Source organism: Gigantopelta aegis, chromosome 9 (genome assembly GCF_016097555.1).
Source record: "Gigantopelta aegis isolate Gae_Host chromosome 9, Gae_host_genome, whole genome shotgun sequence".
NCBI lineage: Eukaryota > Metazoa > Mollusca > Gastropoda > Neomphalida > Peltospiridae > Gigantopelta > Gigantopelta aegis.
In genome coordinates, this window is record NC_054707.1 from 1,548,066 (window position 1) to 1,565,134 (window position 17,069).

The following is a 17,069-nucleotide window of genomic DNA, read 5'->3' on the forward strand; positions in this document are numbered from 1 at the left end:
ATAAAGTTTGAGCTGGTACAAACGCCAAGATGATCAGAAATACCTGATATTTTATGCAAAAAACCCACAAAAATTTAATACCCAATTAAAGTCGATAAAAACGATCTTTTAATTGGCAAAATTTTAACTCAGGATAATCCCTTTAAGAGGATATGGTTTGACACACTCTTTGGTAACCACTTTTGGTACGAGCTTCACAATAAACTAACTTTTACAATGTGATAGTTTTGCGTACTAGATTGTTCTATACGTAGTAAATTTTTACATCATTCATGCATACTGAAGTCATACTTTCTTGTATTACTAAGTATCTCATGTACAATATTTGATTCCATGAAGGTTTACAGAATATTAAAAAAATAAAACATTTATGCATCAAGTGAAAATTATTTTACAAGGGACATAAACTTGATATAAAACCAATGAATTTAACATCTTTTACTTTATCAAAGAACAGTGTTTTAAACAATTTTGCCCAAGGCTAAAAATGCAGACTGACCAAAACAGATTCCCAAAAACCCCAGTATCACCCCCCATCCCCATGTGGAAAACAATTCAACTAAACATTTTGCATTTATTTTATGGTCTTACACACATTTTAAAAAAGTATACCATTAACTGACATCTAGTATTGTGAAATGTCCTTTCATTTAAGTCTTCAAAAGGTGTTACACTTCAGAGGGACAAATTTGTCACTTTAAAACATTTTGTATTTTTCATGGTATATAACCAGTTACTGCCTTAAGATATCAGCTTTATTCTGCTCAGATTGAATGACAAACGCTGCTCGTCAAGAGTCTTACAGCATTAATCATTCTAAACTTTACAAGATATAGCTGATGTCTTAAGGCAGTAACCAGTTATCCTAAAACAATGGCTACAAATGCACCACACAGTGATACATGTATTAGTGTTCATGGCTTTAACATTAATGGTGAGTAATAAACTGCTATCCTGAAATGATGTAGTACAGCAATTGCTTTCAATGTCACATTCACAGTAATTATCACTAAAATAAATGAGCAATACCGGGTGTGATAACGCAAGCATTTTTTTGCCACCCATTGCAAAAAATCGGTTTGAGTGACAAACGCAACAGAGAACGGGTACTTGCTTCAAAGCAAAAGGACTGATGTATGTAAGAATAATTATAATGCTTCCAGCCTCCCTTACACCACAAGTCATGGAGCAGCATTTATCATCAAATGCTCTGAGACGTAATGATCACGGCGTAGTAAGCTAATTACGCGCGTTTTGTAAAAACTGCATGAAGTCGTTTTTGTTCTCAACTGGCGTCCTGGTTGGCCGGCCTAGATCTGTCCGGTGGCCGAGACGGATGTCCACTTGTAGCAAGACCGGCCCCTCCGCACTGGCCAGCTGGTCCATGCACTCAGCTAGTTCATGTTCTGTGGTAGTTATCCATGCCTGAAGAGGTAAAATTAAAGAGACTGCCCTCAATGTGCTGCCTGTTTCACCAATACAATCACACACACACATAATTGCATTCTTATGTGCCACTAGCTTAACCAAATCCACCAATATATAATATATTAGGTAATGTTTACTGTACAATTTTTGTTTCTAATTCTTACAAAGTGTTAAGTATTAGATCAGGCTCCCAGAGAAATATTATTCTATTTAATGTACAGGTGCAATACGAGTCAGTTATTAGGCTTCACCAATATTACAAGGTCACATTGGTTTTGCTACATTCCTAATGAGTAATGGATGTAACTGTTCATATTCATCACTTCACATTTGTGATATATGTATCGACTTTGCTATCATTTGTTACACCTCTATTTGAAGGTTGAAAAAGAACACCTGAACACATCACCTGTTTGTATCCACACGCCTGAGCAATGTTCCTGAAGGAGAACGTGTTGTTCGGTCCTGACAGTGTAGGCTGACCCCCCACCGAATCGTGCGCGCCGTTGTTGAACACTATATGCTTAAAATTTGTCTGATGGCTCTGGCCAATCGTTGCCATGGCACCCATATGCATAAGAGCGGCACCATCTCCATCCAGACAAAATACCTGCAAGATTTAAATACACACCTGATGTAAATATACAATAGAGAAATGGGGAAAGCGAGGGAAATCTGCTGCCATCACAGCTACTCCTAACGACAAAGCTGCAAGGGATCTTTTTAATTTATTTGCATTTTACCCATATACAGGACACTACATACCTTGGCCTTTGATGTACCAGTTGTGAGACACTGGCTGGGACTGGGAAAAAACCTACATCCATAGAGGGTGATCGATCCTGTGACATACCATATCTCAAGCGAGTGCTCAACTAAAACATACTACAATTGCATTTAAACATGGTTGTTTCACTGACCTTTCTGTCGGGTTTCTGCTTGGCGATACTGAAGGCGATGGACGAAGCGTACCCCATAGATCCAACCGTGAGGAAGTCCCTGGCATGTCCACTACCTTTCTTCGCTCTGTGCAGAAAACAGTAAAATTAGCACAATGTATAACACTGTTTCAGTTTGTATACCAGGTCTGTATATACTTAAGAGCCATTATTTGTAAGCTCCTGGGTTTAATAGAAGGAAAAGGAAAGGTTTTTCAACAAGCATTCTGAGAGTACTGCTAAAAGCATACATGTCCCCTACCAGACCCAAGAAAGTAACTCTGTCAAAAATAGGTAAATTGTCATGAACGTCAAACATGATCTGTAACTATACATTAATAAGGCTATACACAAAATGTCAACTCAATAACTTGAAACACTGTGAAACGAAAAACTACTAGGGGACTAAAAACAGATTCATTGACATGCCATGTAACCTTTTGATAATGATTTAGAAAAAAAAAAAAAAAAAAAGAAAAGAAAAAAATGTTTTTTTTTAAACAAGATAAACAAGAGTACCGGTGAGGTACAAGATACGCCCATCAGGACTTTGATGAAAAACCATATCTATGATTCATTTCTAATTATGTGAAATTTTTGCAATGGGATGGATGAACAGTTTGTTTTGGACCAACCACCATCCCAAGTTGTTCTTACATGTGGTTTGATGGTCCTGTATATATCTGTATGCAAGATATGATCAGGACAAGGATTTACTGTTATGTGCAGTAGACTGTGAAAAGTAGGTCACAGTGACATTGTAATAGTATGAGACACACTGCCATCCCAAGCTGTTCCTACAGGTGAGGTTTGATGGTCCTGTGTACATCTGTATGCAAGATATGGTCCAGACAAGAAAAGTTAACAGACGGATAGACGTACTATACTACCCATCATAGATTGGCATATAAAAATGACTTGTACAGACAAACCTGTATTCAAAGAGTTCACGTGACAACATCCCCGTGGAACTGACGATTATATCATCACTTTCCAGTCGGTCAACAATCACCTTGAGGGCTTCTTCTCGCATCATCGGAAATCTATCAAATAATACACACAGCAAGTTAATTATTACACGGCTGATGCTAGTGAAAACAATGTAACAAATGTAACCTTTTGAGCAGGCTTGTACCCAGGAGTGGGGGTCGGGTGGTGGGGATGGGGGCTGGGTGCAGGCTTTCTGTCAGAGGGTATGAAGTGTAAAATTACGTACCCTAAAATCTTTGAAATTACTGGATACATTTTTAGAAATTTTACAATAATTATAGTAAAAGAACTGTTGTTTAAAATCTGTCAAGTGCAAGAAATGCAGTGTCCAATTTCAAAAGATATCAAACCCATAACCACCTAGCAGGGGCGGTTATGTCCATTTTGTTTTTATTATGTTCTCTCAAATTATTTTCTGGCAGAAAGCCGGGGTTTAGGGTCCACACACTTCAACCATAGACCCATGTAGTTCACTTTCTGTATGCAACACTGGCGTTTTTTTACAATGTCAATACTCACAAAATCCTGCGTACAGGCCCGATATGGAAGTAAAAAGACAACCAACTTACACATTACTCAATATATGATTTTGCTTATAATATCAAATGTTTTTATTCTTCCCTGTGTTTATAGTAGCTCAAAATAATGTTTACAAAACAAGGTAGATAACTCAGAAACTAGGGTCCTAAGTGGTTATTATATATTAAGTAGTATTTACTGCTGGCTTAGCTGTACTGTCATGTTAAATGAAGACAGAATTATTAACCTGCTACAAAAACCATGCATTTATCCCTGACTACCGACTAATACCGTTCATCAGAAAATAATTACACATTGTGACCTCATTTGAAAAATAAATGATTAAAATACACAATTCTAAATATAGTTTAAATAGGAATATACATTATGAATAACTGAACAAGACAGTTAAGTTGACTAACTTTATAATTTTTTTATCAATAATAACTGTGTAGATGCATTGTAACCAAAGTCATTAATTTTGCAATTCACTGTAAATATTACTATTTACATTTACATATTGAAACATACTGTAAATTTTTCTCTTTCTTCAACGTGTAAGAACTAAATGTCTCAGCCTGCACCAAAATACTGTAAGCACTTTTCTTTTCAGCCATGTATGTTGCAGCTCGGTCCAAGACCTGGCAGAAAATAAAATAATAGAATAGACATAGATACACGCCAATTAAAAAAACATACGACGTCTTAGTGACTAAAAGAAATATCTTCAAACAGAAAATACTGAGAAAAAAAACACACATATCTTTTACACACACACACACACACACACACACAGTACAATCTCGGAAGGGTCGTATACACAGCAATACTTGAATCAAAAACGAAGTCCAGAGTTATACTTACCCGATGTTAACTGAATGGTTAGGTCAAACTACTGATGGGTAGAACACTTTCTTGAGCACCGACGGGGTTCGAGCCAACAGGATTCAATTGTATATATATATACATACATGCAGTGAAATCTTTCAACACATATGTAGGTATTGGGTTTATACCTATGTAGCTAGTCTAACCCAGAGTTAAGACACAGCTAGGCTCCACAGCTAAGTGTTGTTCATTACTGGTGCGTGTGTGTGTCAATATTCATCGTATATGTCGTCCAGTCTGCACAAGCATGCATATGATAAATCCTTTCTTACTAACTGATAAACAGTGACACAAAACGCAGCAAGGTTCATCTAAAATCTGCCATCAAACAAGAATTCTGCGGAACAAAATGATTCACCTGCCAAAAACTTATTTGGCGTCACTCATAGTTACACCCATAAATTTTCATCATGTTGAAACAAAAAAACTAAATTATAGAAAAAGGATTTACAATTAATAAATTGTTTAAAACAGTTTCCATTAATTTACATGTAGGACTTTAGAGTTTGTGAGAAATGGACTTAAATTTGAATATTTAATGTTGGAACTAAATTAAACTCAAAAAGTTGACATAGTCTTCACCACTGCCAGTTCCACCATTGCTGTTGTGAAAATATAACTGATGTATCATTGTGAACAACTTACAGCTTCAGCTTGCTCCAGATCTTGAGGTAACACTTCACAAGGAATGTTCATCAATTCTAAAAATAAATTCACTTTTGTAATTAATATCTGTTAAAGAGAGAAAAGACCATGCAAAAAGCCTGTACAACAACATATTTTATTCCTATTTATTAGTTAAAACTTTACAGATGCAAATATTAGGTGATTGCTGCAGTTCGTTGAGTTTTTCTTTATAAATTAATGTCCCTCACAAATGTGATAATTGACTTTCTTGTTTCATTTTATTTTTAAAAATAAAAAAAGGCCCACCTAATGTCCAATTTTCAGATGTTGTCACAATCACACTGGTAAATGTATTTATTATAACCATTCAGTCGAGCTACATTCCAGTTCACAATCACACTGGTAAATGTATTTATTATCCATATGGTTCAACATAACCAAGTTAATAATAATCATAAGAAGCACACGTGTAATAACAAGTGTGTAATGACGTAATTTTGGGAAGCGACGTCATAACATGGCGTTGCTTCACAAGTCCTAGCTCAGACTGTGCATTTGAAATATGACGTCATTTCATTGTCTCCTAGTTGTAGCTGAAACTTTTGAGTTGGGTCTTGTTATTCATAAAGAAAACAACAATAATAATATGGATAATAAAGAAATTATTATACTCGCGTGTGAGTCGTACTGATTTTACGAAATTCGTGTCAGGATTCATGTATTGCCCTCACTCTCGCTCGGGCAATACAAAAATCCTGACACTCGTTTCGTAAAAACAGTACGACACACAAGCTCGAATAATAATCTCTATGTATTACGACCAGTCAGTCAAGCTACACTCCAGTGGCATATAAGAGATAAAAATTGTTTTTTAAAGAGTCACAAAATCCTAATTGTGCTTCATGTAATTGAATTATCACCCTGTTCAACAGATATTATGTATTCAGGATCTCACTGATCAACAGAGTTAAGGGAGATAATAACCCACATATACTACCTAGCATTTGAGGAGTTATCTGCCCCTGAGCCATGTGCTGAGGTTCGTCTTTGACACCAGTCTGCCCTCGCCAGCCAATCAGCAACAACATCGGGATGCTGTAAACCGCGGAAGACGCCAGTGACATCATCGGGTTCACAATGTTGCCAAGGCCAGAGTTCTACAAAACAAGCATTCTTAGAGTACTGCTAAAGAAACACATGTCCCCTACCGGGCCCAATAAATTTCCATATCTCCTAAATCCAAGGGCCATAACTGTGAAAAATTTAAATTGCCATGAACATGATAAAGCTACACACAAAATTCCATTCAGGCATTGCCACAAACAAAAATCCGGAAAACAAATGTTTAACCTCACAAATTCAAGGGCCATAACTCTGATAAAAGTGGGTAAATCACCATTAAAGTCAAACTTGATCTGTAACAGTACATGATAAACCTATACACAAAATGTCAGCTCAATATCTTGAGGCATTGATAAAAAAAAGTCTGGAAAACCATTTTTTCCTATACATAAGTTCAACGGGAATAACTGACAAAAATGTGTAAATCACCAAGAAAGTGAAGCTTGATCTGTAACAGTACAAAATAAAACTATGTACGAAATTTCAGCTCAATATCTCAAGGTATTGTGAAAAAAATATAATGTAGAAAACTATATGTGAGACAGACGGATGGACAGACACAGACAGACAGACAGACAGAAGGATGAAGATCAAAACTATAGTCCCCTCTGGTTGGACTGGTAGAGGACTAATAATACAGCGAGGGTAATAAATTACATAAAATAGCAACAACAATTAATAAATTGTATCCAAAACCTCGTCTCAGAAATTAACTGTGTTACTGATTTTCAATGACACATTACCACTAGAGCCCATTGATTCATTAATACTCGCCTACTGGATGTCAAACATTTACTAGTTCTGACACAGTCTTCTAAGGAAATAATACTAGCTTTATATTAGCAGCAAGGGATCTTTTATATGTACTTTCCAACACAAGACAGTACATACCACAGTCTCCGATATACCAGATGTGGGGCACTGTTTAGGATGAAAAACAACAACAAAAACACTGGGTCCGCCAAGGAGGATCGATCTTACCACCCAAACATCTCAAGCAAGTGCTATACAGACTGAGCTAACTCTTGCCCTTACATCTTTGTCTTCTGTGCAGATATTACAAAACAAAACAAAGTTTGGTTTGTTAATGACACCACTAGAGCACATTGATTTATTAATCATTAGCTATTGCTATTTGGTAATTTGACATAGTCTTAGACAGGAAACCCGCTACATTTTTCCATTAGTAGCAAGGGATCATTTATATGCACTAACCCACAGACATGATAGCACATACCCCGGCCTTTGATATACCAATCGTAGTACACTCATGGAACGAGAAATAGCCCAATGGGCCCAGATGGGGATTGATCCTAGACTGACTGAGCATCAAGCGTTTTACCACCAGGCTACATGCAGATTTTACCATGTTAGTAGCTAAATAAACCTAGGACAACAAACATTCATTTATTTATTTCAAACGACATACAGGTATGTTCTAAAGAAAATAACTTTGAACTTATAGCCATTATCAACATGTTTTCACAAGACATGGGCGTCACTAGGAATGTTTTATTTGGAAGCATACAGTGTTGGTAGAGAGATTTCTGAATTAGGGTCCCATCTCATTATAATACCAGTAACTGCTGCTCAATTATTACCTCTTCAAATAAAATCTGACAGGAATTAATTTAAGTAACATTAAATGCTTCTTTACATGAACCAGTTTCTGGCACAGGAAGAAACTTTCCGCTTACATGGATAGCGTGGTTCAAAATGAGAAAAAGTTTTAAAGTTCTGCATAAAACACGAACCCATAATGTGAAATTCTCTCACTTTCGATCTTTTCACTGCTCCGGGTTGCCAAAACACCCAATCCTTTCCCTCCAATTGTCAACAGTATCGCCCCTATTGAGAGCACAGTTGGTCAGCGTGTGAGATTCGTGCATTTCACACTTCAATTGAGAAACACAAGGACATTTAGAAACCAGAGATCAAACAAACAAATTACACTTTAGTTCATAATACCTGCAGAAAGACCATGGCAGACTTCCCTGTTGAAAGATGGTATCCTGTGGCCATGGCAACCGCTGAGCCTTCATTAACAGTAATGATGTGATTATCAGGACTAACGGTTTGACTTACAACAGCGCAGAAATCTGTAGAGGAAAAAAAACGGTGCACGGATCAGCAACTTTGGACTGTTTGCCGATTAAGAGTTTATCATTTTGTACTTTAAACAAGAGTACCGGCGAGGTACATGATACGCCCATCACAAGTTTGATGGAAAACCATAACTATATTAATGAATATGTTACGGGTATGATTCAAGTCTAATTATGTGACATTTTTGCAATGGAATGGATGAACAGTTTATTTTAGACCAACCACCATACCAATTTGTTCCTGCATGTGATTTGATGCAAGATGTGATCTGGACAAGGATTTACTGTTATGTGCAGTTGACTGTGAAAAGTAGGTCACAGTGACCAAGTAATAGTACGCAACACACCGCCATCCCAAGTTGTTCCTACATGTAAGGTTTGATGGTCCTGTATGTATCTGTATACAAAATATTGTCCAGACAAAGATTTACTGTTATGTGCAGTAGACCATGAAAAGTAGGTCACAGTGACCTAGTAATAGTATGCAACACATCGCCATCCCAAGTTGTTCCTACATGTGAGGTTTGATGGTCCTGTATGCATCTGTATACAAGATATTGTCCAGACAAAGATTTACTGTTATGTGCAGTAGACCATGAAAAGTAGGTCACAGTGACCTAGTAATAGTACGCAACACATCGCCATCCCAAGCTGTTCCTACATGTGAGGTTTGATGGTCCTGTATGCATCTGTATGCAAGATATGGTCTGGACAAGGATTTACTGTTATGTGCAGTAAACTGTGAAAAGTAGGTCACAGTGACCTAGTAATAGTATGCAACACACCGCCATCCCAAGTTGTTCCTACTTGTAAGGTTTGATGGTCCTGTATGCATCTGTATGCAAGATATGGTCCAGACAAGGATTTACTGTTATGTGCAGTAGACCTTAAAAAGTAGGTTACAGTGACCTAGTAATAGTATGTGACACATCGCCATCCCAAGTTGTTCCTACTTGTAAGGTTTGATGGTCCTGTATGCATCTGTATGCAAGATTGGGCTATTTCTCGCTCTAACCAGTGCACCATGACTGGTACATCAACGGTTGCTATCCTGTCTATAGAATGGTGCATATAAAAGATCCCTTGCTGCTAATCGAAAAGAGTAGCCCATGAAGTGGCGACAACGGGTTTCCTCCCTCAATATCTATGTGATCCTTAACCAGATGTCTGACGCCGTATAACGGTAAATAAAATATGTTGAGTGCGTCGTTAAATAAATCAGTTCCTTCCTTCCTGTATGCAAGATATGGTCTGGACAAGAAAAAGTTAACAGACGGACGGATACCATAAAACGACCCATCATATATAATGCACCACTAGCTTAGTATTGTCTGTATCAAAATAGAACGAGGTAATATGAATTTAATATCAGTGATATGGGCTTGAATTTAAATAACATGGCTAAAGTCCTAACACTATGCGTTAGGGTTTTCATTGCAGTAACTATTTTCTATCATTACTTATGCGATCCTTTTTTTTTTTCCAACAATATAAAAGTTCATAAAATTGTGTATCAGAATGATCAAAGGAAAGAAATACTGCGTTTAGTAATAATTCAGTACATGTTAGTCTACAGTTATTTGTTACTTGGCATCAAATTACTTCGATATTTGCTCCTCCTCTCGAAAAACCAACAAGGGATCTTTTAGTTTTATAATATCAAGTCACACTATTTCACACAAACTGTTGTTCTGTTTGCATTGGGGTGAAAGAACTTTAAATTAAGTGAACTGCCAAATGATTACACGTTCTAAAAATCACTTTATTAAGTATCTAATGATTTGTAATAAAATACTTTAATACCATGAAAATAAATGTTCAGTACAATGTATCTACATGCAAATGATTAAAGAAAAGGAATATTTTCTTTAATAATACCTCAGTACATTTTAATCTATGGTTACTTGGAATTCGATATAGGGTTATTCTGACACAATGTCATGGTCTAGAAAATAAATTTAAAAAATCTGCTACCATCTCAAAGGCTCCTACAACAAAACTATGAGATCTTTTATAATATATTATGCATTTTCCCACAGACAAGGCTCAAAATTGACTCAGAGAACATGGAAATTGAAACTCAAACTACATAATATGCTTTTTGATTAGGGCTTCCACGGGTCCAAAATATTGGACTAGAGTATTCAAGGGTCAAACTCGGCCCAGACCCAAGTACCCGACAATATACGACAATAAGACTAAGGAATAAAGTAAAATAGCATTTTGCATCTTAATTCCAGTGCTGAGCATAAATGTCAAATCATGCCACTGTATTGCATTTAGAAACCGATTGATACGTTCAGTATTGTGACGGACGGCCAGATTAAAAAGAGAAACTAGCACATGATCATATAATTATTGTGTAACTTGTATTGCTGATTAGTTACTGCTGAAAATAATGCTCTTCATAGTTTCACTTGTACGGGTACTCGAATTCTGTGAACGGACTTGAGTTTTGCTAGGCTTGACACGTGCCTGAGGACTCGAGTACTCATGGAGACCCTATTTCTGATAATCAATTTCACAAGCAGCTTTTGTTTTCCATCTTAAAGTACTGGACATTTCAGATTAAGAAAGTAGTGCAAACTATGTCACCATTGGGATGACTAATATTAAATTAAAAGTGATCTACAAATGCTTCACAATTTCTTGCATTTAATAAAGAGCCCCTAGCAACATTCTGCACCTGCTGATGATGACAAACCTACGTTTTAACAAAGAATCAGGGACACCACAGAAGAAGTTTATTCCCGATCTGATGACAGCGTTTTTAAAGGCTTCTGGGTCAATTTGTTTTCTCGTGTTCGGCAGATCGCTCACAGCTTGATGTACCTCCATGGGATTCAGCTGTTGAGAATTCGTCGACATCCCTCTCGTCTGAAAACCACCATGACAGGCGTACTGGAAAATAAAAAACATCATTAAATTGCTGTATGGAACCTCTTATAAAGCTACCGCTTGTCTATAAATGGCATTTTCAATATGTTCTTTGCATGCAAATGTACTGAATGTCAAAAGAAACATAAATATTTTAATTAGGGATATAATGAATACACATGGTGACGAATACGATACATATCACAAATATGAGGTGATGAATACGAATAAGTATTCACGTCCATGAATACACAAGTGAAAAAGGTTTTTCAGAAAGGAAGAACAATTGTTTTTTTAATTTAAAGTTAAAACTGATTAATCATGGGTGTGTCTGTTGTAAAGTCCAGAATCGTATTCTTTTTAAGTAACACTAACATGTCCACATTTCCACAGGAAAGTGCAGCTCTCTGTGCTGTTACCACATCCAGTGGTGAACATGTGTTCGCTTGGCACACTTGTTACTGGGATGCATAAGAGATGTTTGGCTATATGACTTAGATCATTCCACCATGTAAGAGGGCAATCATTCAACCCAGTCAGGTCCTCTGCCTTAAATCCTGTTAGTACATCCTCGATTATTGAATTTAAGTTTTATTTTGCTTTTATCAGCTATTTAAATGCTTGCATATTGAAGTTACAATACATACACTAACAAAATATGCTCGCCCATGACTCTCACATTAGAAATGTAACTTGTAAGTCTGGTTGGTCAATGTGCTTGGTCTAATACAACACAGATCAAGACATTATCAAAACATTGGTATTGCGTTTTTGGTTAGTGTGAATTAAAAACATGAATTGTACAGTTAAACATTACATATACGTATTCGTGTATTCGGTTCAGCTAGTGACGAATGCAAATGAAACTACGATACAGATCACTGTTCGGTGCACCGAATATTCAAGTGTATCGTTGCACAAGTCTCTAAGTTTAATACACAATTAATTTGGTAAAGATACTAACAAAAGTTGCCTAAAATGTTCACTTTTCACCCTGGGGAGTGGAGGCTGCTGTTAGCCATGGTACTGATCTTAACTATGTTTGTGTATAAGATTTGCATACATATTTTTTAGTGTAATGTTCATTATATATTTAAAAAATAAAAACTGATATATGTAGACAAGGTTGGGTAGATGGGACATAGACATGTATACAATTTTAAACATACCGGTAATGTTTATTATGTATGTTTAAAACCACAACTGCCACATGTACATGCATATAGACAACACTGACTTGATGGGCAATGTAAATTGCAATTTATATTACTATGTTTTAATTTTTGATAGAATTGTTTTTGATAAATTAGTAAGCCACTTAAAAAAGAAGAAAGAAAAAAAATAAGATCTTGCATATAAAAGATAAAAAAAAAATGTTATTATTCAATTTTTTATTCGGAGCTTCAAACACATTATTACAGTACATGATGAAATGTTACATTTTCTGTTAAAACACACACTTATTAATACAAGAAGATATGTATTACATGTGAAGTACTCTACTAAGATATTGCCACTTTTTTCTTATTTTACTAGCTTTTTCCGGGGGGTAAAGATAAAGAGAATACAATTCAATCTGCTTATAATGACGTATGTTAGCTAAACATGAAATATAATTTGGCTGAGTTTTTTTCATTCTACAAATATGTATACAGTATTTGATTTGATAATATCAATATTTGGACTATTAATAAAAAGAACAAAAAGAAGTATCTCAGCGGCATTAGGTATGACAGTGCCGCATTTTACATTTAGGTCATCTAGGAAGCAATACCAAATAGTTTTAATATACTGACATTCAACAGATAAATGAACTAGAGTTTCTTCAGTAACTTTATAAAAGATAAATGATTAGGCATTGGAGGGTCAAAACTAGATTTTTCAATCCTTGACAGACATATACTTACAATGCAGGCTTCAAACCTTGGCGTAGAAGACAAAAGTCTCTGAATGGTGAAAACAAATTTGGAATTCATCTGAAAAATATAAAACATTTTAAAATTTAAATAACACCATTGACTAAAATAATTTGGCAATTTAAGTTGCCATAGTAAGCTATGGCTTAGCCAAACCGGTAACTGTATGTATTTATGAACAGGAAACAATTTAGTAATAGTTTATACCAAAAATAAGATATTAGTTTTAATTGTAATTTGTTTAAAAAACTATCCATTGTCAAGATAACAAAAAGAGCAAATCATGAAATGACTATTAATTTACAAAAAATATTATTTTAGATGGTTCATTTTTAATAAAGAATATATAAATCAAAATAAAAGCTACAGTGAAAATATTTTTGCTCTAAACATGAGCCATTTAACACAGATTTTGATCTCATTGCATGATTAAAAAAAAAAAAAAGAGAAAAAAAGTGTAAATATAATATATTGATTCAAATTACAGTTTTTACTTTATTTATCAAATCCAATATAAGTATTATATATAGAATACTACACAAGCTTGCCTGTCATGCCATTTTTATGAAACTCGTGAACAGTTTTGGTACGGTACCACAAGCGAAAGTGAGTCAGATATCAACACTGTTCACAAGTTTCCAATCTGATTAAAATTAGCTCTACTGGGTCTAGCCAGTAGATCTAACAGCATTGCATGGACTCCCATGTCCAGGTGACATTTCATCTATAAATAACAATTTAAATATCGACCAATTACACTTCGCCTTTTATAGCGTTATTCGGGAGCATACAAATTCTAAAAATATCGGGCGAGACTATTTATGCAATAGGCGAACTTGTTGGTCTATTTCAACATTGAAAAAGCAGGGGTAAAGTGCAGTAATAAACTTTGGATTGTATACTAGTATAAGCAGATTTTATAGCTATACCATCACGTTGTTTTTTTCCGTCTTGAAACGAATTTTATATAAAATTAGTTTCCGGCATACTTTGTAATTCACCCGAATCATTTTGTATACCCTTGGCATAATCCCAAATGTTTTCAAATTCTTTTCAAATCACTGGCATGATTTTGCAAGTAAGGTTTTGATTGGTCGAATGAAAGGTCAACTTGACATGAGCTCCAGCGGGCTGCTGTTAGATCCACATGTAATAGTGGAGCTAATTTTAATTAGATTGACGAGTTTCATAAAAATGGTATGACAGGGAGTATTTTAATTATTACAAACCAACTGCAAACAAGCTGCAACACAAAAGTAAACAGATGTCAAGACCTACTACACGTTATTTTTCTACAAATAGAGTCAGCAAGTGATCTACGTCACGCTCATGTCAAGCCAATATTACACTAGTTAGATATTTAATGATTGTTATGACATGAGCAATATCTTACACTGGTGTGTAATAATATTCAATATATAATATTATACCCTAATATAATTATTGGTCTGACCACACAGGGTGGTTTTATATTATAATAGCAATAGTGTTGCACCTGTGCACTGTTTGGAAGGGTCAGGAAACAGGCTCTACCAGTTTACCAATCCAATACCAAAAGAGATTTGATTAACAAGCTTATTGTTTAAATTAAAACAACAAAAGAACGTCATGACAACAACTTTAACAAGATGAGTGTTCAAGAGAACGTGCGCTTGCTAACTATTTGACTGGTTATACCATTGCGTTCAATCATATCACATTAACTTATTGTAGATAAAAACACCAGTCTAGTGAACGACCGCGAGCGCTCGCCATAATGAACAGTCTTCTGTTACCTAGTTATGATTGTAGACACATTTTAATCTTACCTTTTAGTACCTTTGAAATAATTATTTACAGTTCATATATACAACGATGATACGATCACAATACTGCCAAATGTATCTGGATCTGAATTAAAAACAAAAAATGCTTTTACTTACCACAACTTACGTTACCGATACTCAATTTAGAAAAATACTTATGACGCTACGCTGTGTTTTAAGTGTCAAAACGGTAAAAAAAACCCCGACAAATCTGACTTTTAAAATCAATTTTATAATAAACGCTAAAAAATAGCATCTAAAGAGTAATGTAAGTATAGCTTGAGTAATTCCTAAAATCGAACACGAAGTACGAAGCGTGTATAACCTCGTAACTTGGGCTCGGAGTGGAAATATTACCGTACAGTCAAATACCAAATATACTACACATCGGTTATGGTGGCAAAAAGAGACCGTGAATACACGAGTGGTCGTTGGACACAGGGACGTGTGCAGGGAATTGTGCGGGGTGGGTGGTTCGGACTGTGGCTAGTGACGTTTTTATTGGTGTGTTTGTGCATGTGCGCGTGTGCGTGCGTGCCTGTGTATGTGTGCGTGTGTGTGTGTGTGTGTGTGTGTGTGTGTGTGGGGGGGGGGGGGGGGGGGGAGTCGTGTTAAGACATTCAAAACTATCTCTGCACAAGCCAGTCCAAATTTAGTTCGACTGCTCCTACAAATTAATAACTGTTAAGCCTTGCCTGAAGTTGGCCTACTTGTGTCATAGGATCGAGTTTAAAGTTTGTTTTTGTTTAACGACACCACTAGAGCACATTGATTTATTAATATTCGGCTGGATTTCAAACATTGGGTAATTTTTACATACAGTCTTAGAGAGAAAACCGGCTACATCTTTTTCTATTGGCAGCAAGGGATCTTTTATATGCACTATCCCACAGACAGGATAACACATACCACGGCTTTTGATATATCAGTCGTGGTGCACGGGTTATGTCCCGCCCCTCATAGGATCGAATCCCCTCATCGGACCAATTCTCAGATTGGGTTTTTGCCGACCCGACAAGTGCTCCACGACTGTTATATCAAAGACAGATGTCATGTCTGTGGGAAAATGCATGTAGTATGTACAAGATATGTTGCTGCTAATGGAAAAAAATTTAGAGGGAAATTCACTCTAAGACCACATTTTAGAATTCTCGGAACCGAACATAGGCCTACAGGTACTTCGACCCCTGGCCGCCATTGTTTATCACGTGACGCGGTAAAGCTTCTCCTTAGTTACGTATGGTTTGATAGTGAAATGAGGCAACTTTGGTCGATCATTTACAACAGTTAACGGTCACGATGCCTAAAACATGTTGTGCAGTTGGCTGCATAAACCATAACATGATGTTAAAAAAAAATATCGTTTTACAAATTTCCAAAAGAAGAGACTAGGCGCCGCTTGTGGGTAGGGTCATTAAAACGACAAACCTGATGGAATTTCATGGCTTCCCTCACAGAATGTGACTACGTTGACTTTAATGTTGTTGTTTGTTGACACCAGCAGAGATTAATTTAGCAAACAAAATGGTTAAAGCATGTGCAGTGATAAAGATCCCACATTATACTGTAAATAAAATACACAATTCCATCGTCTTCCACGACGACCCCCCCCCCCCCCCCCCCCCCAACAAAACGATGCATCCAGTTCTTGAATAAAGAGTATACCGGTATTCTTTTATCATTAAATTTGTGTGGTCTTTATTTTTCATTTAATCATAATTGCTTGGATATTATCTATACTTGTATTTATTTTGCCATACTACAGCTACTACATCTTATTTATTTTTTAATTTTAAAACAAAAGTTTATACTGCTAAATTACACACATTAAAAAAAAAAAAAATTATAATATAG

At 35.9% G+C, this 17,069-nt stretch overlaps 1 protein-coding gene across 2 annotated transcripts; it reads right to left on the minus strand.

Moving 5' to 3' along the window:
- Positions 1 to 496: 496 nt before the first annotated feature.
- On the minus strand, positions 497 to 15,356 carry LOC121381984 (phosphonopyruvate decarboxylase-like). Of its 2 annotated transcripts, none has more exons than XM_041511435.1 (11): positions 15,219 to 15,356; positions 13,402 to 13,470; positions 11,326 to 11,518; positions 8,481 to 8,611; positions 6,388 to 6,547; positions 5,409 to 5,464; positions 4,407 to 4,516; positions 3,299 to 3,409; positions 2,349 to 2,454; positions 1,838 to 2,038; positions 497 to 1,425 (listed from the first exon to the last, which is right to left on the minus strand). In XM_041511435.1, exons 2-11 carry the CDS (start codon positions 13,468 to 13,470, stop codon positions 1,240 to 1,242), a joined length of 1,323 nt encoding a protein of 440 aa, XP_041367369.1. In that variant the 5' UTR covers positions 15,219 to 15,356; the 3' UTR covers positions 497 to 1,239. The 2 variants fall into 2 exon arrangements, with proteins under 2 accessions (XP_041367369.1, XP_041367370.1); XM_041511436.1 differs by lacking the exon at positions 15,219 to 15,356 and adding an exon at positions 14,906 to 15,032.
- Between the last annotated feature and the right edge of the window lie 1,713 nt (positions 15,357 to 17,069).